The sequence below is a fragment of the Prunus persica genome, chromosome G3, assembly GCF_000346465.2.
Source record: "Prunus persica cultivar Lovell chromosome G3, Prunus_persica_NCBIv2, whole genome shotgun sequence".
NCBI classification, from domain to species: domain Eukaryota; kingdom Viridiplantae; phylum Streptophyta; class Magnoliopsida; order Rosales; family Rosaceae; genus Prunus; species Prunus persica.
This window is the reverse complement of record NC_034011.1, coordinates 17,056,911-17,078,549: the sequence shown is the minus strand read 5'-3', so window position 1 is coordinate 17,078,549 and position 21,639 is coordinate 17,056,911. Positions and strand designations below refer to the sequence as shown.

The 21,639-nt window shown below is 38.5% G+C and overlaps 1 protein-coding gene across 1 annotated transcript; it reads right to left on the bottom strand.

Moving 5' to 3' along the window:
- Positions 20,091–20,564, bottom strand: LOC18784437 (cyclin-dependent kinase 4 inhibitor C). The gene is made up of 2 exons (XM_007216464.2): positions 20,273–20,564; positions 20,091–20,098 (listed from the first exon to the last, which is right to left on the bottom strand). Exons 1-2 carry the CDS (start codon positions 20,562–20,564, stop codon positions 20,091–20,093), a joined length of 300 nt encoding a protein of 99 aa, XP_007216526.2.

The window sequence follows — 21,639 nt, the reverse complement described above, 5'->3', positions numbered from 1 at the left end:
TTGAAGCTACAAAGGCATCCCATTGTGCTTTCTCTATGAATTTATATGTTTCAGGGGGTTGGCTTAATCTCTCCCTGTCATTGGTGTATGGAAGGATATAATGCCTCGTTAGTGTAGACTTAAAATCCTTCCATTTCTTGGCAGCAGAAGCTAAGACAGAGTTCTTGCCCCCTTGACCTACTACAAAAGCAATGTCAACTGCTTCCCAAATCTGCTCCTTTATATCCTTGGGGATTTGAGCCCATTTCAAGTCCACAAGTGGGACTCTGGAGCGTGCCAACACACCAATATAGGACTGCATCTCACTGTGTGCTTGGCCAATTCCTTTCCCCCTTTTATTGTACTCAACAATTGGCCTCAGTTTCTGAAGTTTTCTCTTCACAACACGAGGCATTGTGCTCATACCTCGACCAGCCTTTAAATCATCAGAGATTGTTGTCGCGCTGGTTGGTTCTGTATCAGCAGATGATGAAGCAAACTTCATCTTCTTCGAAGACTTCATTATCTTCGAAGACTTCTCTTGAGGAGGTACTTGCTCCTTACCTCCATTTTTGTTGGAGCCCGAATCCTTACTTTGGTCTTGGTGAGAAACCATTTTTACAGACAAAACTGCAAGTGAAAATATTTCAAGAAAAGATTAAGAACACAAATGACGGTTATTAATAAAAGACGACGTATGATATGATTTTAAACGACGCAATGAAATAATATCAGACGTAATAAATGTTTAAAACCAAGGTAATTAAACAACGACGAAATAATTAACTACAAACGACGTAATAATAAACTATAAACGACGGAATATTTATATAACGTCGTGGTATTGATGTTCACACGACGTCAGTAGTAATATACCGTCGTCTATATAAGGATCCAAAACCCTTCTTTCTTTCTCTGTGAATGTTTGATTGCAGATTTGATTTTTCTGAACCATGGTTTTTGTTTTCTAATTTGATAAAATACAAGGCCAAGAAAGAAATTTTTGGAATCTTATATAGACGACGGTATTTTAATATGACGTCGTGGTATTAACATTCACACGACGTAAAACAATAAGATACTGTCGTCTATATTAGATACCAACCCTAATTTCTTTTTCTTTATATTTTATCAAATTAGGGAAAAACAAAAACCATTGTTCAGAGAAATCAAACCTGCAATTAAACAAGCAAATAAAAAAAAGACTATAATTTTAAAAACAACTTTGTCAATTTTCAGACGACGCTAGAACGACTGACGAACCGTCGTGGTCTACATATTTAACCACGTAAATAAGAAGCTACCGTCGTCTTATTTAGTTGAGGTAGTTGTCTTCAAAGTTGGAAACTTTCCCTCTTTGTCTGTATATTTTTTCGAACTTGGAAAGAAGTAAAATGATTTTGGCCAGAAAAAAGGTAAAAAGATTTTTCAAACAAAAAACGTATGAGCATGCAAAACAGCAACCAAAATAGTGAAAATGAAAGCTTACCTTTTGCGTGCAATGAAAGCAAGAGGAAGACGATCGATGTTTAAGTTCAGAGACGACGAAGAAGACGAGAGGAAGACGATGAGATACTCTGAAAGTGCGCTCTGACAAGGAAAAAAGTCTAAAAGTTTTCTCTGGGAGATTGAAATTTTTAATCGGGTTTGGAAACAGTGCATGTGTAAGTCAGGTACACGAAAAGTTGCTTACATATAAAACCATTTCAAAAAATAATACGGCGGTTACATATAACTACGACGTATAAATTACAAAATACGACAGTACGTTTAACTTCGGACGTGGAAAATAAGTACGACAGTAGTGTTGTAGGTACCGTCGTAGTAAACTCAAAAATTAAAGTACATAAGTAATAACTCGCGTCATGGTAGATCATTTAACACGTCGGTTTTATTAATGTACCGACGTGGATTTATGTAATATACGTCGGTCATAACGACGTTGATTTTACAATTTAAACGGCGGTTTTTTTGTAAGGACCGCCGTTGGTTTTAAAAATTTATTCTATAAATTTGTCGCTTTCATTCATTTTCGGTTTACATTTAGGGTTCCAAGTTCTTCCTCTCTCAGAGACACTGTCTCTCACATCTCAAAGACAGTAATTTGGATGTCTTTCTCAAAGAGAAATTGAGCTTACTCGCATCAAATCTATGTCCACAAGAAGAAGCTTGTCAACTAGCCTTCTCACTTCCTTGATCAAGCCTGATAGGACATTTAGTGCTTCTAAATACTCCTTGCTTTCCATCAAAAGAGATGCAAGCCTGGCCTCCACTCGCTGTCGAAGGAAAGTTCGCTTCTCAGGGAAATCTGAAGATCAGATGTGCCTAATCCTCTGCTTGATTTTCTTGGCTAAGAAGATCCGTCAGATTTGTGATAGCCTCTTCCTTTATCCGTAGAGCTTCAGAAGAAGAAGATGGGTTTCAAGAATGCGATAAAGAATAGAAATGGCTTCATGAATGCGATAAAGCATGAGCAATCGAATCAGTGCTTTGAACTATACTCTGAACTATACAAGTCAATGCTTTGAACTATACAAGTCCTGCAGAAAGATAAAGGACCAAACTGTTAAAGAAACTGAAACTATTAAAGAAACCATAAACTAACACGACGCAATATTTGTTTTGCGACGTGGAATCTTTTCATTTAACGTCGTTAGGTTTAATATAACCGACGTGGATTTGAATTGTTAAATTATGAATAGAAATTTTTTTCCCGTGACCTTTCAGTTTATTTTTCAATTACAGTGCGTTATAAATAGAGTTTTTTTTTGGAGGAAATTTAAAATGAAGGAAATTAATGTTCTGGATTATGTAAAGTTTCTTTTTTGGATGACAGATTTCAATTCTTGTCATTAAGTAGATCTACCGACGTAGGATAAGAAAATAAAGGAAAAAATTGTTAACAAAAATTCTTATTAAGACGACGGTTTAAATTAAAGGTACGACGTATAAAATTAATAAATACGACGTTAAATTTTATAGTACGATTTAAAGATAACGTCGTAAAACTATACGAGAATGACGTCGATATATTTATATTTTCCGTCGTTGTACATTAATTTAATACGGTGACATTTTGTATTTTAAAGCCGTCGATTTGTTTGTAATTATACGGCGTCTTATACGAAAATTTCGTCGTGTTATTTTATGAGTAAAAACGGCGGCTTTTATTGAAATCGTCGTCTTTACTTTCTACGTCGGTCGATTCATAACTTCTGCCGTTCTTTGTTGGCTTTGATTTTACACTGCGGAAATCTGTTTCAAATAGACGTCGGTTTTTTAATTAGGTACGTCGTTGTTTTTGAACAGCCATTTGAATCTCAATTTTTAGTTGTCTAAGGTGGTATTACACGACGGTGTTTTTAGAACCGTCGTCTTTTTAAAAACCATGACGGTTTTCACTTAGACCGTCGTTGTTTTCTGATCGTCTTTTTCACTTTTTGTAGTAGTGATTAGAGTCGGAAGGTTCTGATGTGTCTACAAGGTTCTAGATGCTAACAGAAGAAGAAGAATTGAGGAAGAAGAAGATGAGAATAGAAAACAGAGGAATTGAGAGAACAACAGAGAACTTGTATTTCAGATTTCTTTTTCCTTAATGAGAAATACAGTACAGAGAGTGTTTTATTATAGTAATAGTTCAAGATTTGCTTAGCTACAAAGCAACTACGAAACCTCCTAACTAACTGAAGAAAAACCCACGTGATTATTACAACAACTAACATAACTAATACACGTGATTAATATCACAGCCTTGACACGTCACTAACTAACCACAGGTCAGCTTAACCTCTCTCTTTAGTATTAGCCAAACACTAGAATTATTAATATATACTTTGCATCAGTTATGCATCTTGTAAAGCCTATGAAGAATTTCATATATATAAAAAACCTTCTCAAGCATACAAACTGATCATTCCGACTCAACTCTTAACAAATTCTAAAAGAAACAAATTAAGACAAACACTGGCTGCTGGTTCTCCTTAAACACATTCTTCATCGTTAAATAGATGGTTTACTTTAGCAATCCGGTGTAGTGGCTCCAACACACAAGGAAACAACAGGCGTATTCTCCTCACACAAGGAAACGACAGGTGTATTCTCCAAGGCATACCAATCGCATGCAGTGGTGGATCCATGAATATTTCAAGGGAGGTGCAATATTTAAAACACTAAAAATCAAAAATTAATTTAGACAAGCAAATGCCCTTAGAATTTAAACAATATTAATTTCATTTAAAATTAAAACAAATCATAGTTTTACGTCTATGACTAATTGATTATAGTCTATATGGTATATCAATTAATATGAACAAAATCTATGTCAATGGACACAATTAGTTTACCAAAAAATTCGTATAAAACATATATGAACAAAATCCATGTCAATTACATAATAAATCTAATGAAAGTCAATACTATCTAACCAAAATTAATACCAATTAATCTAACCAAAAGCTAGCACATGTGGTTTAGAGGTCACGAGATAAAAGTACACGGGATTACAAGTTCGGGGTAATTTTTGGTGAATTTTTTGGTGCACATATGAGTTTTTAATGAATTATTTAAGTTAGTCCAAATAGAAATTGACATGTGGTGGCTTGCTATTGGAATATTTAAAAAAGGAATCGAAATTGACACCGAGTCTTTCTTCGTCGAACTTCCTCTACAACATCAATTCTTAAAAAACTTCTAAAATTCATAACTTTGGTTTTGGAGCTCCAATTGATGAACCGTTTTGTCCTACATGTTGTTGACATCGAGTCCAACAATCTAAGGTAAATATTTAGGGTCTCACACAGTAGCAAACAAAACAACCTCTTTGAAGCATTTAGTAGAACAATTTGCGAGCACTAGCAGAGGGGCAAATTCCAGCATCTACAAGGAAGTTTCCAGCAAGTCTTATTGCGCCTCTGTGAATCCGGCAATGATCGCGTGTAGCATAAAATTCAAAAAAAATAATAATGGTGAATAAAATTAAAGTATTGTGTAAAAAAAAAACTTTAATAATTAGTATATGGTAAATGGCCTATTTTTGTTTTGGGCTAGGTGAATGAGTTTTAAATTTTGTTCTGTTAAAGGTCAATGAGTAAGCCCATGTGTTATAGGAATGACTAACATTTACATTTTTTTTTCCCATTTTTTTTTTGGGGCACCACTATAAACCCCCACCTACCGCCGACACCAACCGCCACCCACCAAAACCTTCTTCCACCATCGACACCAATCATCGCTGCCATCCTCCGCTGCCACCCATTGACCACCATCTCCGGCCACCAACCACCACCAATTTTCATGTGACACCATTTTGGGGTGTTGGTGGTGTTAATTGGGTAGGCGAATTAGGAGGCATAGAAGGAGAAAGTGAGATGGAGAGAAGGGATTCCGTCGAGGATGGGCTAATCAGATTGTCATGGAGTTCAATTCCAACCCGATGTGGTTCCCGTTGATATGAGATGCACGACTTGTTCCACGATGGGGTCGTCGTGTTCGAGGGAAGTGAGCATGAATGAGAGGCAAGATGAGGAAGTGTGGTGGAAAGGTGAGGAGATAGCAGAGGCAAAGACCTAAGAGAGCGTAGAACACATGGATGGTGGGAGATTGGGGGTTGGAAATGAAGTTGGAGTTTGAACTCGACGTCCATAAGGATTTCGAATTCAATGGCGACAAAACCTGGCTCGGGTTTCGAAGAGAGAGAGAGAGAGAGAGAGAGAGAGAGAGAGAGAGAAAGAGAGAGAGAGAGAGAGGAGAGAAGAGAGAGAAAGGAAAGAGAGAGAAAGAGGAAGGGGTTGGCAGCGGCACCGGGAGGGTTGGGGTAGAGTCGGGTGACGGTCATGAGAGGGTAGGGTGGGGGTAGGTGACGGTGAGGAGATGGTGGGGTGCTAGGGTTTGGGGAAGAAGATGAGGGATGTTCATTTTTTATTTTTTATTTTTTATTTTATATATTTAATTAAGATTCAGGGTTTAGGGTTTTAATTTATCGAGTCACTTTTTCTATTAACTGCTTACGTGAAAATTGATATGCCACATAGACCCACTCATATGGTGCCACGTGGTCCGACAATATTATTAATTAATAAATAATAAGAAAACATTATTAATTAAATAATGTATGACAATAAAATTAACTTTGTTTCGCAAAAGTTAATCTGAACTCCAACCCGTATCACCAAATTCTGTTGCAATCTCTAACACGAAGATTGGGGGAACAACTTTACACGTATCTAATACCCCTGAGACCCTTCTTGTCACTTCTCACAGTTCCAAAGACCTTACTCCTGATTCTGTTTCAATCATTACTACATATACATTGGGTTCTATATTACATACTTCTGCCCCTCCTTGTTATCAAAATGGGTAATAACTCTGCCCAACATGTTGGAGACTCTGAGCACACAGATCTGTCAGTTTGGCCACAGTCGACCAGTTGTTCGAAAGAGCCGACATGTAGCTCTACATCAACACCAATGTTACTCCCTAACCAAACTGACCGGTTATTAACTTTAGATCCCTTCTTCATGTTTTGGTAATGTAAATTGTGAAGTACAACAAAATAAGTTTGTCTCTTCCCTGCCTTAGTCTCTTAGAGGACTTTTATCAAACAGTTATGTCCCATCATAACATATCGTTGTAACAACCCAACCCAATTTTAACCTTTTATTTAGTCTATATAACTATTTAATTTAATTAGTTATGAAATTACAATTTTGCCTTTGAGATAGGGTAATTTTGGTCACTTTTTAATCCGATAGGATTTTGAGAAATTGAATGGCACCATAGAGTAGAGCGCATATACGAGTTCGTAGACACGGAGTGGACTCAAATCAAAGTTTCAACAAAGAAGTTATGAATGGATTTTCTCTCTCTCTCCCCCCCTGCGATAGCTCTCTCTCTCTCTCTCTCTCCCCTCAGTTTTGCACAGCCCGCAGCTTTGACCTGCTATAACCGCCTCCTCCGGCCACGAAACCACCTCCATTAGAATTGGCCCGCCACCCTCTCTCCGTCCCACCTCATCTCTGATGTAGCAAGCCACCCCAGTAGCCGGAAAAACACGAAAACAGAGCAGTTTTTACCCAAACTTTTGGCGTCGTTTTCGATGATTTCGTCCACCATTTTTGTCAATCCAGGTATGCTTTCTCATCCTTTCAACGTGATCTAGGTGATGGTTGGGTTGGTTAGGATCAATTTTGGAGTTTTGAAACTCGTTTTACAATCTAAATTTTGGCCAATTTTCGGCTCGAGTTTCCGGTAAGTTCCGGTAACTTTTTGGTTGTGGCCCAAGAACAAAAGTTGCTCCACTAGTTGTCCTGATCACGTAGGTACAAGTATTGATGGGTTTTTTGAGAATATACTGGTCATTGGAATTTTCTCAAGCCACCCACGCGCTGCCGGTGAGTGTTGTGGCGCATGGGCCATGTTTGGGTGGCCCATTTATTCCTAAAATTTTCCCCATATCGTCCTGCGCATGACGGTATGCTCGGATTTGAATTTGGTTATTGTTTGGTTGTTGATCAGATTTACGCATATTAGGCGTTATCTAGGTTTGATATGTTCGGACTGTTGGATCGACCCCATTTCCAAATATGTTGATCTAGGTACCTCTAGAATTGTGCAGGAATTCATTGATCGAGAATCAGAGTCCTGGATGTTTTGATTCAATAATTCACAAATTACGTAAAACGGTGACCTTACGATCGTACCATCGTGAGCGATCCAACTGCTCGATTTGGGCCAAACTTACAAGATGTGTTTAGTAAAACTTGTTGAACTCGTAAGAAATTTTGGATCATATATTGGAGGGCGTGGACCCCGCGGGCTAGGTTGGCCAAGTTTTGGAAGTTCGACCACTCGGTTGACCGAGCGTCTTCCGACTTTTTCCACCATTCGAAACACAGAGTTGGACTTTAGAAACTTCTCATCCGTTTTTCAGACACATGGAATCTTGGAAAAACTAGGAATTTATTTTAAAGTTCTCGTTCGGAGTTTTTAATTTTAATTTTGTCCTCGTATCCTTCAATAGGTACTCCAGCCCAGCGTACTCAACTGGCGGGACCCTCTCAGGGTCAAGCTGTAATGACCCGATCCTAAATTAATATTTAATTATTAAAGTACTATAGTAAAGACAATTTTATCTGAGAATATTTTAATGGGTTTAAAAGTTGACTTTTTGGTCGGGAAAGAATTTGGGGATTTAGTAGATCAATTGCACAAAGCACGTCAAGATGAGTCCGTAGACACATAGTGGGCTTAAATCGGAGTTGTAACGAAAAAGTTATGATCAAAGAAAGCATAGTGGCAAAACAGTAATTATTTCAAAAAGGGCTTTTAAAAATCTAGAACCTCTCTCTCTCTCCCCTCCCTTCGCACACGACAGACCCACCCTCTCCCTCCAGCCGATCTATTTTCTGGCGGCCGTCGTCACGTCCAGCCACCATCTAGGCCGGGACCATTCCCAAAATGACCGGCCCGCCTCCCCCTTCCTACCCTAGCCCTTCGCCGCCTCTGCCATTGGGCCAGGTGGCCTAAATATCAAGAAAACTCGTCAGCTTTTATGTAAAACTTCCATCGCTCGTTCCAGAGATTCCGGCCACCAAATTCTTCAACCCAAGTATGCTTTTTCATCCTCTCAATGAGTTCTAGCTAATGGTTGGGTTGAATAGGATCGATTTCTGCGTTTTGTAACTCGATTTAGCAATTGAAATTTTGCCCTTTTCGGCTCACAATTCCGGCCATTTCTGGCCACTTTTTTGGGTTTTTGTTCCATTCATTGTTTTTATCATATGGGTATAGGTCTTGACTGGCGGTTTGGAGATTTTTCGATTGCTGTAATCGCTTTGGACACTTGCACGTTGCTGGGGCATGTGGCAACTCGTGGTCACTTAATGGCAGGTCTTTGGGTCTTGAAATGATTCTCATGTCGTGCCAAGCATGATGGTATTCTTGGATTTGAAATTGTTTATCATTTGACCATCGATTAGATATCGTATATTGGGTGTTATCAGGGTTCGATATGTTCGGACCGTTGGATCGTTTCCAATTTAAAATATGTTGATCTAGGCATCTCTAGGATCGTGTAGGAATTGGCAAATCGTGAATGGGAGTCTCGGATGGTTCGATTCAATAATTCAAAGTTAAGGATAAGTGATAACTGTCTGATCATGCCGTCGCCAGTGACTTGACCGTTCGATGCAGACCAAACTGACAAGACACGTTTATTAAACCTTGTTGAACCCATAGGAACTTTTGAATCAAAAATCAGAGGTCGTGGGCCATGCGGGCCCAGCGGACCTATTTTGGGAAGTTTGACCACTCGGTTGACCTTGAGTCTTCCGAGGTAGTTTCATCCTTCGAGAAGTGCAAGAACGATTATAGAAACGAGGCTTGACTGTTATGTGAATTATTTTGATTATGGTTGGATTTTAAGATTAGATTATAGTATTTTATGGTATTCCTGGATGTTATTCTAGATATTCAAAGTTTATGCATTATTGGAAGTGATGGGATCTCTATGGTTATTTATTTGTTTATTGATTTAATTATGATTATTATTATTTGATTGAGTGTTATTGAATGATTTAATGTTTATGAGTTACTATGTAATCGCTTTTACTTTCTAAGTACATGTCTATATTTAATATATATACTCAGTAGTTTGAGAATGATGAATTATGGACACTAGTTCTCAACAATATGTGGTGTAAATTCAAAGGTAGTTGAGAACTGATTTTTGGAAAGTTGAGAAAAGATTTGAAATATGGATTTGTGGAATATGGGAAATTTTATGATAAGTTTTGGAATATGGTTTTCGAACCCACCACAGGAGTACCCCCCCTCCCCAGTTGCCTTTGAAACAGTTTTGTCAATTATGACAATGCCCCACAAGTTTCGGGGACGCCTGAACTGTGTGGAGCGAGGATGTGCGTTCTCGGGATGATTACATGTTCCCTGAGTTCTGCTAGGAATGCGGCTCAGGTTGACTATATGGCTCTTGAGTCTTCTGAGGAATGCGGCTCAGGTTGACTAAGTATCCCCTGAGTCTTGCGAGGAATGCAGCTCGGGTTGAATCTGTGTTTCCAAGGCCTACGAGGATGTATCGCTTATGTGACACTTGGAATTGACGAAATATTATTAGAACTGATGGAATATTAGTGGAATTGACGGATCATGAATGGGGGTACGCCTAGGTGGAGTGTAGTTTTAAGTTGTTTAAACTAAAATTGATGATTTTATCTTAGTATTTTTGAGTAAAAGTTTTAATACCTATTTTCTGATTTTATGAGACAAGGATTGAAGGTTTCCAAGTTTTAAGGATTTTCTACAATTCATAGCTATTCTCTTAAGTGATGAGTCTGTTATTATATGTGGACTATAGAAGCATGTTTTATTCAAACTGTTGGCAGCGATATTAAGGTTTTACATGACCAAAAGTTATTTTAGTAACTTTATCGTTTTCATACATATCTGGGTTGCTTTTACACATATGTGAGTGGGTGAAAGATTGTTCTTAAATCAAAATCTTTTGTACGTTTTCAGAGGATTATTTAGAGTTGAAGCTTTGGTTAGGGAAGTATGAAAGAACTACGTATGGCTAGATCCCTGAGTAAGAGTATGTGGGCAACCTAGAGTTACTAGGTGCATCCATAAGATCAAGTGTTGAACATTTGTTTAGTTAAGTTATTTTGGAATTTGTTAACGTATTCATTTTTTTTTTTTAAGAGTTGAGACCAATTTCAAATGGAAGAATGATTTATTGGGTATAAAGAGGCCTGAGGCCATTCAAAGTTATTTGTTTGATGCATGTTGAACGATTGTGGCTATGAGTTGCATTTTGTACAAATGAAATTTGGGAAATGAGCGAATTACAGGGGAGATGCTGCCAAAATTTCGACTGAAGTCAAACTGAAAAAGAAATTTGAGTCTTAAATAGAAGGGCAATTTGGTCAAGTGTGCCCGGCACCTGCAAGGTGTTAGACACGCACAGGGTTCGGCTCAGATTCCAAAGTGGAATTTGGGTCTGGTCCTGTCATAAGCTGCTTTGGATTATCTGTGAGTGGACTTTGTTTTTAAATAATAATATCATTATTTTCAAGATGGAAAGCTATACATAATGATTTATTTGCTTATTGAGTTTGTTATATATGTAATTGATGAATTATAATGTTTTAATGAAGGTATTGGAAGTATATTTGGATATTTGCGAATTGTGATTATCTTGAATTGATACATGCTATTTCTGGAGAATACTATCTATACTTGGATGTGTGTGGGGTACATGGGTTTGGTGGATAGGGATTATGGAATGTTAGTTAGGGCGTGGTTTATGTAAGTCTGAAGTGCTATTAGCACTACCCTATGTACCTCCTCAGTTTTGGAATACTTGGATTGGATACTTGGAATTTTGGGATACTTGGATATGTTGGAACCCAGGCACCCTTGACGGGGTGTTTCGTAGACCCTTAACAGGGTTAGTCTGCGCGCATTGGACTTGTCACAGGCGTACGAGTATTGAGCATTCTGGTGTACGTACTAGTGAGCCAGTCCCCCAGTTAGAAGACTCGTTCCCTAGCCACATGGTCAATTGAGGATTCTTCCATATGGTTTAGTCAAACAATCCCCCAGTTGGATTGTTTCCCCAATATAAGTTTGGTAGTGGTCATACTTATGTATATATAAAAATATTATATATATATATACATATAGTTTTGTTCTTGTTCATAGTGAGGATCCTTCCTCGCTAGCGATGCCAACGGACACGCATTTTGGGTGGGAGTTGTTTAGAGAAAATAGGAAAGGTTTTGAGTGGGATGGGTATTAGTATACCATTACGAGAATATGGATTTCACTTTGGTTTTGACTTAGCTATCTATATATATATATATCTACATCAGTTTTGAATGCATACCCTTTTAGAATCATTTTCCAAACAGTGGGGTTAGTATGTTGTTTTTAACTATGTGAAAACCTTGTTTTTGTACACTCACAAATTTCCTGTTTTGGGCCCCTAGGCAGTAGTTTGAGTTGAGTCGAGTGGCTGAGTGGAGACCCGAATTTCCTAGCCCCGACTTTCAGTAGGATACTCTTTATCTATTTTTGATATGCTCTATTATCTCCCATGCTAAGGTTGGATGTAAGGTCGGAGACTGCTTATGTAAATTGTGTGCTATTACATTATGCATGCTGCTGTTGGGATAAATTTATGTGTTTGACAAGTTATAAAAATTTGAGAAATGTCCGTTTTTCAGAAGAGACTCTGTCGAAATTTTGGCAGAAAGTCTCGTCCCTCTTTAGTAAGTGGGCCCGACATCAGATTGATGTCAGAAAAATCACAAGATTAATCACGGATTCCTTGGAATTCATAGTGGGTTCTGTCAATCGTGCTCAAGAGCAACAAAACTCTAGTGGATCCACAACACGATGTATGGTACATTTTAAATTAGGGGTCGTCATTGGGCTGGGTTGGGCTTTGATGGGTTTTTTTATTTTTCGAGTCAAGATGAGGTTTCAAAGGGATCAGCTTGGTCCCGCTCATTAGATCTTGCCTAGGCAGGCTTTCCAAGTTGGGCTAGGCCAAGTAGGTCCACCTATTGCCTTCATTTTATTGTTAAGTAAATGTGTTGTCCTTTTACTTTAATTAATTTTTATATTACTCCATTCACTTAAGTTTACAATGTAAGTAAGGAAGTACCCCTGTTTGGATCCAATTAAAAATACTAGAAAATGAAATTCCTAACAAATCAAAATATAAAAATCCAGTTTTAGTATAAAATATAGTTTATATCAGTATTGGTACCTCAATATTGACTAAGTATAAAAATGAACTTTTGAAATACTAATGTTTTCAATAATATTTTTGCCGTTTTATATTCCATACATTTTTAATAATTAAACACGATTTTATGATATTTTAGAATAAAGTATATACATTGACTTATTGAGGTGTCAATATTGATATAAACTGTATCTTATACTAAAACTGGATTTTTATATTTTGATTTGTTGGGAATTTGAATTTCTAGTATTTTTAATTGAATCCAAATGGGGGGATGAAAATAAGGCAGTGTAAGACAAAGGGCGGGCCTAGTCAAGCTAGGCCGTGGGTAGGCCGAAGTTTTCATATCCTAAGCGCAAGCCCTATCCAACCTTAGAACAGGTTTGGCCAAATGGGCCTAACTAACCATCGGTTTAGGTTGGACTTTGGCCCATCGAGCCTCGAGTTACCCACTTTGGCCAGCGGAACCCTAGCCAAATGATGATCCCTATTTTAGATAATCCATTCCAGCTTATTTATATTCGCCTCAAGTGTTTTCAGTATTTTCTCAATTACTTGTTTCTCCTTTTAGTTCTTTGTTCAATTTCTGGACTACTAAATGATGTCTTGTGCCTAATCCACTAAATAAAACAAGGAAGTCCCTTGGTTCTGATAGCCAAAATCATCATCATCAGTAATATGATAAAAGTAGGTATAGCACAAACGTGCAAAGATATCAAAGGTCCTAATTCTGCCACATGTCAGAAGATTGAAGAAGAGAGTTGTTGAAATATTGTTAAGACTGTTAGGCAGTTTTAGCAAAAGAGTTAGAGTTCTGTTAAAGAAGTTAGAAAGGTTAAGAGGTTAGAAACGTGTACACAAAGCTTTGACAAGCTAGTATAAAAACCATCACTGTACTGTGTTGAGAGATTAATGAATGAAAACATCAATTCTTCTCCTAAGATTCTCTGCTTCTCTATGTTAAAATTCTGTTCAATATTGCTATTCTCACATGGTATCATCGCCATAGTACGATCCTGAGCTTCTTTGCTTCCGCATTCCTATTCTTTGCTGCAATTTCTGTTCTTCTGTCTCTATCCTCTCTTCTCTTCTTCTTTGTTAATTCCTCGAGCTTCTTTCCCTCTTCAACCACACTATTCACTTTTCGTAGTCTTTGTTCTGCCTACCACCTGTTTATTCTTTGACCTCACAGAATCTTCTGCTTGTTCTATTGCACATTTCTTTTCTTCTCAAGATATTGTCTTCCTGAATACTCATCATGGTGACTGCTGCTCAACTTCAGATTGTTCAATCTCCGATTACTACCTTAATTCCCGCTGTCTCTCCTTCTGTAACAGTTAAGCTTGATGATACAAATTATCTCACATGGAATTTTCAGATGCGGCTTCTTCTTGAAGGTCATGGCTTATTGGGGTTTGTTGATAGTTCACGGCTGTGCCCTCCTCGTTTTGATGAAGATTCTGATGTTGAAGGTGTAGAAACTGATGCTTATGCAGTGTGGAAGATGCATGATCGTGCCTTGATGCAATTGCTAATTGCAACCCTTTCTTCTACTGCAATCTCATATGTCATTGGGTGTACTAGTTCTCATGATATGTGGGTTCAGTTGAAGGACAGATTTTCTATGGTCACCAAAGCTAGGATTTTTCAGATGAAAAGTGAGCTTGAGAATATCAAGAAGGGTGCTGACCCAGTCTCTCAATACTTGCAAAAGATAAAGGATGCTAGAGATCATCTTGCTGCCGCTAGGGTTTCTTTTGATGATGATGATATTGTGATCTTGGCTCTTAATGGTCTTCCCCCATAATATAATACATTTCGGTGTATGGTTCGAGGCAGGGAAAATGTGCTCTCTCTCAAGGATTTTAGATCTCAGTTGCTTGCTGAAGAAGCCATTCTTGAACATACTACCTCTGCCACTCCTTTTGCCTCTGCGATGATGGCAAACAATCAACCATTCAAAGGAAAATCTCTTATTCTTCCTGACACTTCCACGTCTGTCCCATCTTCTTTTTCATCTGGCCACAATGGTGGTGTCCATGGTGGTCTCAATGGAGGTTTCCACTCTAGCTCTAATGGTGGCTCTTTTTCACATAATGGTGGTTTCCAATCTGGCCCTAATAGGGGTTCCTTTTATTGAGGAAGAGGCAGACCTCGGCATCAGTTTTCCTCTAGTCTAAGACCGTATCATGCTCCACCTAATTCTGGCCCTGGCATCCTTGGTTCGGGTACTGATATTCCAATTTGTCAAATATGCAACAAGAAAGGTCATCTAGCTGCTGATTGTTATCAACGACATCAACAATTCACAGGTCCTAGTTCCTCTGTTCAATGCCAAATTTGCTGGAAGTATGGCCACACCGCTGTTCAGTGTTACCACAGAGGCAATTTTTCCTATAAAGGCAAACCTCCTTCATCCAATCGTACTGCAATGCATGCCAACTTTTCCCCTTCCTCATCAGCTGAGCAATTTTGGGTAGCTGATACTGGAGCAACAGCCCATATGACGTCTGATTTGTCTCAACTCAGTCTTGCTTCCCCTTTCTTAGGAAATGAGACTATCACCACTGCGGGGGGTTCAGGTTTGAGTATTTCTAGTGTTGGCTCTTCTTTGTTGAATACTCCTCAGTGTTCTTTCCAATTATCGAAAGTTTTGCATGTGCCAAAGATATCTCAGCATTTGCTTTCAGTGCATCGGTTATGTAAAGATAATAACTGCAGATTTATATGTGATGCATTTGGCTTTTGGATTCAGGACAAACTCACGGGGAGTGTTCTTCTCAAGGGACTGTGTAGAGCTGGCCTATATTCTATTCCTTTCTTTCCTTCACAACCTCATCCTACTCCAGCTGCTTCTCTCATCAAACAACATTTCTGCTTTCTTGGACATCCAGCAAACACCAGTTTGTGGCACAAGCGATTTGGTCATCCCTCCAATATCATTACTACTGCTCTTTTACATCAATCACAGGTTCCTTTTTCTTCAGACAAAGTCCAATCTGTCTGTCATTGTTGTTTAGAAGGCAAACTAGCTAAACTTCCTTTTCATTATCCAACAGTAAAATCTGTCAAACCTTTTGTTGAGACCCAAAAAATTCATGATTGGGCCCAAATAAATTACCAGCCCGAAACGCCATTTTATTAAGAAAAGGCATAAAAAAGAGGTACTCGAAAACTTGCCACATGCGAATTGAAATTCATGCCCCATGCTAATTCACCATGCTAGCTCTACGAGCCCATGCCAAAATTAAACATCAAGGATAATAAAAAATTAAAGCACGCCAAGCGACATGCCATGCCAAGCATGAAATCGTTGTTTCACACCCAAACACACTACAAGCCTAAGTGGGCCCAAGCCACTCAAAATGCCCGGGGCTTGCTTGAGTGGGTTGTGGTATGGATGGTAATAGGTCGTCATGAGGCCCATTGATGGGACGAGGAATGGAGGTTCCGGGTGGGAGCCTCGGGACCCAAGCCCATTTCTTAGGCCCAAATATATGGGTGAGCAAAGAAGGAAAAATAACTCAACCAAAATAACCCAACCAAAATTAGCCCAGTCAAAGGATAGCCCAACCAAAAGCCCAATGTTTAAATAGCCCACTTATTTAATGAAGTACCTTAGCCCATACAAAATTTCACAATAAGCCACAAAAGCCTCAGCCCTTTGCTAGAAAAATAGAAGCCACGTAGAAGAGGTCTGCAGGATCATTGAACAGAGCTGCTGGAAAGTTCCAGCACATGGGAATGGATCAATTTCCAAAACAAAACACCAGAGAGACCAAGGGATATTAGCATGTAAGTTGTCAGGAAGAGGAGTACCCTTTCAAACCAGCATATACACCCAATTGTTTTCCCTTATCAGTGTTGGCCTAGGAAGGAGAAGGGAAAGAAGAAGAAAAGTAGCCAAGAGTGGAGCTTCCTACTGAAGCAGCTGCGGGAAAAGGGGTCTTGAGCTCCAAAACTCCTGATTTTTGTGCAAATAGATAAGGGGAAATCTCACCCAGATAGGAAAGTCAAGAGAGGAGAGGAAAAAGGATGGAAAGGCTTGACAAGATTGGGAAGAAACCATTAGGGTGTCTTGGGAAAGGATAGTTTCCCCCAGCTATAAAAGGACGTCCCCTCCACCTAGCAAAAACCAACCCAGGCTGAGAGAGCAAGCTTCCTCTCTTACTAGCAAAATCCAGTAACCTTATTCACCCTTCTTCTTTGTTCTGCTTTGCTTGACAGATTATTTTCAGAATCTGTCAAGCTGTCGGAAGAAGCGATGTTCATCTTTTACCTCCTTTCAGCCAAGATCACCCTGCAAATCTGGTTTCCCTCATTTTAAACACTCACATTTCTCCTTAAGAAGCCTTATTTTCCTCTTTGGTGCTCAACTCATGCTGACCCTGCTCCCATGCCACAAGCTCTTCATGCTAAGCCAAAATCTTATCTGAAAGCAAGCACAAAACACCTGTAAGCAGCCCTCATTGGTGAAGGTAACCAGAACACTTCCTAAGGTTTTGCTGCCCTTTCGAAGTGCTTTTGGGGCTTAATTTTCGAACTCAAGCACAGGGGGAAATTTCAGTAATTTTCCTTTTCTGGCAGCCCAGCCCATTTACAGCTGCCGGGAGAACAAAGACCCCCACACCTTTAGAAGTGATTCATATGATGTGTGGGGTCCTTCTCCAACAATATCTGTTGAGGGGTTCATATATTATGTTAGCTTTGTAGATGAGTGTACTCGATTTACTTGGCTCTTTCCAATGATCAATAAAGCAGAAGTTTACTCTATTTTTGTTCATTTTCGTGCTTACTTAGTCACTCAGTTCTCTGCTTCTCTTAAAGTTTTTCAAAGTGATGGAGGTGGTGAGTATCTTAGTCATAAATTTCAACATTATCTTCTTGCTAGAGGTATCATTCATCATAAATCCTATCCCTATACACCTGAACAAAATGGCTTAGCCGAGAGAAAACACCGACACATCTTAGAGACTGCTATCACTTTATTGCAAACTACTCATTTACCACCAATATTTTGGTTTCATGCTTGTGCTACTTCAGTCTACTTGATCAATCGAATGCCATGTAAAACTCTTCATTTCAAATCTCCTTATTTCTTATTGTTTGGATCTGCCCCAGACATTACTCATCTAAGGGTATTTGGCTGTGCTTGCTTTCCTTTGCTCAAGCCTTATAATACAAACAAACTTCAGCGAAAAACTTCTGCTTGTGTCTTTCTAGGCTATGCAGGACAATAGAAAGGCTATATTTGTTTTTCTCTCATTACCAATAGACTATTTGTCACTAGACATGTCCTATTTGATGAAACTGTGTTTCCATTCACATCTGTCCATCCAGTAAGTATTTCTTCATCTCAGTCTCTCCCTTTCTTTTCTCCTCCTCCTTCTATTTCATTCACTAATACTGTCTTATCACCTATCCCTTCTCTTTCCATTTCCTCACCTTCTCCATCCACCTATGAAGCCAATGAACCTTTGACTGCATTGCCTCCCAGTTCATTGACTGCTTCTCCTTTTGCTACACGATCTGCTACATAGTCTCCTCTCCCTGTGGATCCTGATTTTCAGCCTGAAAGTCTTCGTGTTGTCTTGCCTCTACCACCTATAAATCTGCATCCTATGACAATGCGGTCTAAGAATGGCATCTCCAAGAGGAAGGCTTTTTCTGCTTCTACATCTATTGATTTATCTACAATTTAGCCTAGTTCTTTCAAGGCTGCTTCTCAATCACCGAATCAGCAATCTTCAATGAGGGAGGAAATTGGGGCTCTTCATGCTCAAGGTACTTGGGATTTGGTTCCTCTCCTGGCTCATAAGAATCTTGTTGGCTGTAAATGGGTTTATAGGATCAAGAAGAATGCAGATGGTTCTATAGCTAGGCATAAGGCTCACTTGGTTCCTAAGGGATTTAGTCAAGAGGAGGGTATTGATTATTATGAAACCTTCAGTCCAGTAGTTAAACCAACCACTGTTCGATTAGTTCTTGCTCTTGCCGCTCAGTTTCAGTGGTCCTTACGGCAACTTGATGTTAAAAATGCGTTCTTGCATGGTGTTCTTCAAGAGGAGGTTTATATGACACAACCTCAAGGCTTTGAGAATAAGCATTATCCTTCTGATTTTGTTTGCAGACTCAAGAAGTCCTTGTATGGTTTAAAACAGGCTCCTCATGCCTGGAATGAAAGATTTACTAGCTTCTTACCAAGCTTGGGTTTTCAAGCTTCAAATGCGGATCCATCTCTCTTTATTCACCATTCGTCGCTTGGTACTGTGGCTTTGCTTCTTTATGTTGATGATATCATTCTTACTGGCAGTAATTCATCTCTTATTACATCTGTAATTAGTGCTTTAACTCAGGAGTTTGATATGAAGGATTTAGGCCAATTGACTTATTTTCTGGGGCTGCAAATTTCATATCAGTCTGTTGGCTTATTTGTGTCTCAAACTAAGTATATCAAGGAACTGCTTGACAGGGTTGATTTGCAGGATTCAAAACCGTGTCCTACTCCTTGTCTTCCTTATCACAGACTATTGAAAGATGATGGCAAACCTTATTCTCATCCAGAGCAGTATAGAAGCATTGTTGGTGCTCTGCAGTACCTCACTTTCACAAGGCCAGATATTGCCTTCTCAGTGAATCAAGCTTGTCAATTTATGCATAATCCCATGGAATCTCGTGTTGTGGCAGTTAAGAGAATCCTGAGGTATTTGAAAGGAACCATTGATTTTGGCATTTGGTTTAAGCCTGGTCCTCTTCATCTGTACGCTTATAGTGATGCTGACTGGGCTGGGGATCCTAATGATCGCAGATCTGTTTCGGGATTTATTGTTTACTTAGGCTCTAGTCCTCTTTCTTGGGCTTCTAAGAAGCAACATACTGTCTCTCGTTCGTCCACTGAGGCTAAATATAGGGCTTTGGCTATTGCTGCTGCTGAACTTGCATGGATCAGACAGTTATTCTGTGATCTGCACGTCCCATTACATGTTCCTCCTTTAATTCATTGTGACAATATCTCTGCAATTGCTCTCTCTTCCAACCCAGTGTTTCATTCCCGAATGAAACATCTACAGATTGATTATCATTTTGTCCGAGAACGAGTCATTCGAGGTGATTTACATGTGCAACATGTCTCTTCTGCAGACCAATTTGCTGACATTCTCACTAAGGGGCTGTCTATCCCTTTATTCCAGCATCATTGTTCCAATCTCATGCTTGGCTCCTCCAAGCATGAGAGTGAGGGGGCATGTAAAGATATCAAAGGTCCTAATTCTACCACATGTCAGAAGATTGAAGAAGAGAGTTGTTGAAACATTGTTAAGACTGTTAGGCAGTTTTAGCAAAAGAGTTAGAGTTCTGTTAAAGAAGTTAGAAAGGTTAAGAGGTTAGAAATGTGTACACAAAGCTTTGACAAGCTAGTATAAAAATGTGTTGAGAGATTAATGAATGAAAACATCAATTCTTCTCCTAAGATTCTCTGCTTCTCTATGTTAAAATTCTGTTCAATATTGCTATTCTCACAAAACATACCCCCATGATATGATGCACTAGTTTCCAAAGCTCTTTCTCTAATGTCAAGAGATGTCATGCCCCTATCATTCAAGACCTTTAAGTTGGTCCTTCTATCGAAAGTGAAAAGCTCGACAACCTTGGGATGATGGTACATCTTTGCCAAGTGCAAAGGAGTATTTCCTCTGTTGTCTTTTTGGTTGATCAACATTTGAAACTCAACCTTCTTGAGAAAATATTTGACAAGATTGTCCTCGCCACATCTTGCTGCAACATGGAGTATATTTTGGTCACTTGAGTTCCTCAATTCCATTGAATCGAGACAATGTTGAAGCAGCTCTTTAATAATGTCGACATGACATTTGCTTGATGCACAATGGATCGGAAAGTTCTCACAATGATCGTTTCGATGAGAATCCACGAGACGTTTGCCTAAGAAGCGAACCAATTGATGCTGCACAATGTAGTGGAGTCCTCCCTTTCTCATCTTTTGAGTTCAAAATATTTTCTTCCATGTTTGATATTATCCTTAGGACTTCTGGCGTCAGAAAATGAATCACACTGATCGTTGTGACAAAAAAAAAAAAAGTCACATTAATATTGGCCCTAGCAATTTAAAAACTCTAGACCATAACCCACCAATAATAAAACCTTTAAATAAAACCCAATTTGAAAATTAGATGCCATGTAGGATAAAATGTATCCATGTAATTTTATTTATTTACCAATTATGCCATTAAATTACTGTTTAATTGCTGACAATTTTTTAAGCCCCTAATTTTAAGCAATGGAATAATGAGCTACAATCAAAATTAGTTCAAACTTCCTCTTGCTCGTGGGAAGGGAAATTTACCTAATATCCTCTAATTATGTATATAAAAATTATTGTGGGCGGTGGTGCTCTTCACTGTGGGAAATAATCACACCAATTATTGTGGGCGGTGGTACGCTATTTTTAATAACCTAAAAATTATTGTGACCATGTCAACTCCAAAATAATTTACCTATATTCCACAAAAGGGTTCATATTTGTAAAGAAAAATTGTACATTATATATGAAAAAATAGGCACGCTATTTGTAGAAAATAGGTACATTATTTCAATAAAACAAAATGAAACGTTACTACTGAAATTAGTTCTATAAAATAAATAGGTACATTATTTATGAAAAAAAAAATAGGCACATTATTTTATGAAAAATATAGATAGATTATTTATGAAATAAATAGACACATTATGTATGAAAAATAGGTACATTAGTAATGAAAAAATGGGCATGCTATTTATAAATATAAAAAAGGGGTACTAATTTACCTAAATTTTGTAGGTATAAGAATTTACCCAGATTGTATAGGTAAATTAATTATCCATAATTCTTTTTTAGTTTA

Coding starts and splice junctions, on each gene's coding strand:
- LOC18784437 (XM_007216464.2), bottom strand. CDS start 20,564: ATGGAATTGAGGAACTCAAGTGACCAAAATATACTCCATGTTGCAGCA.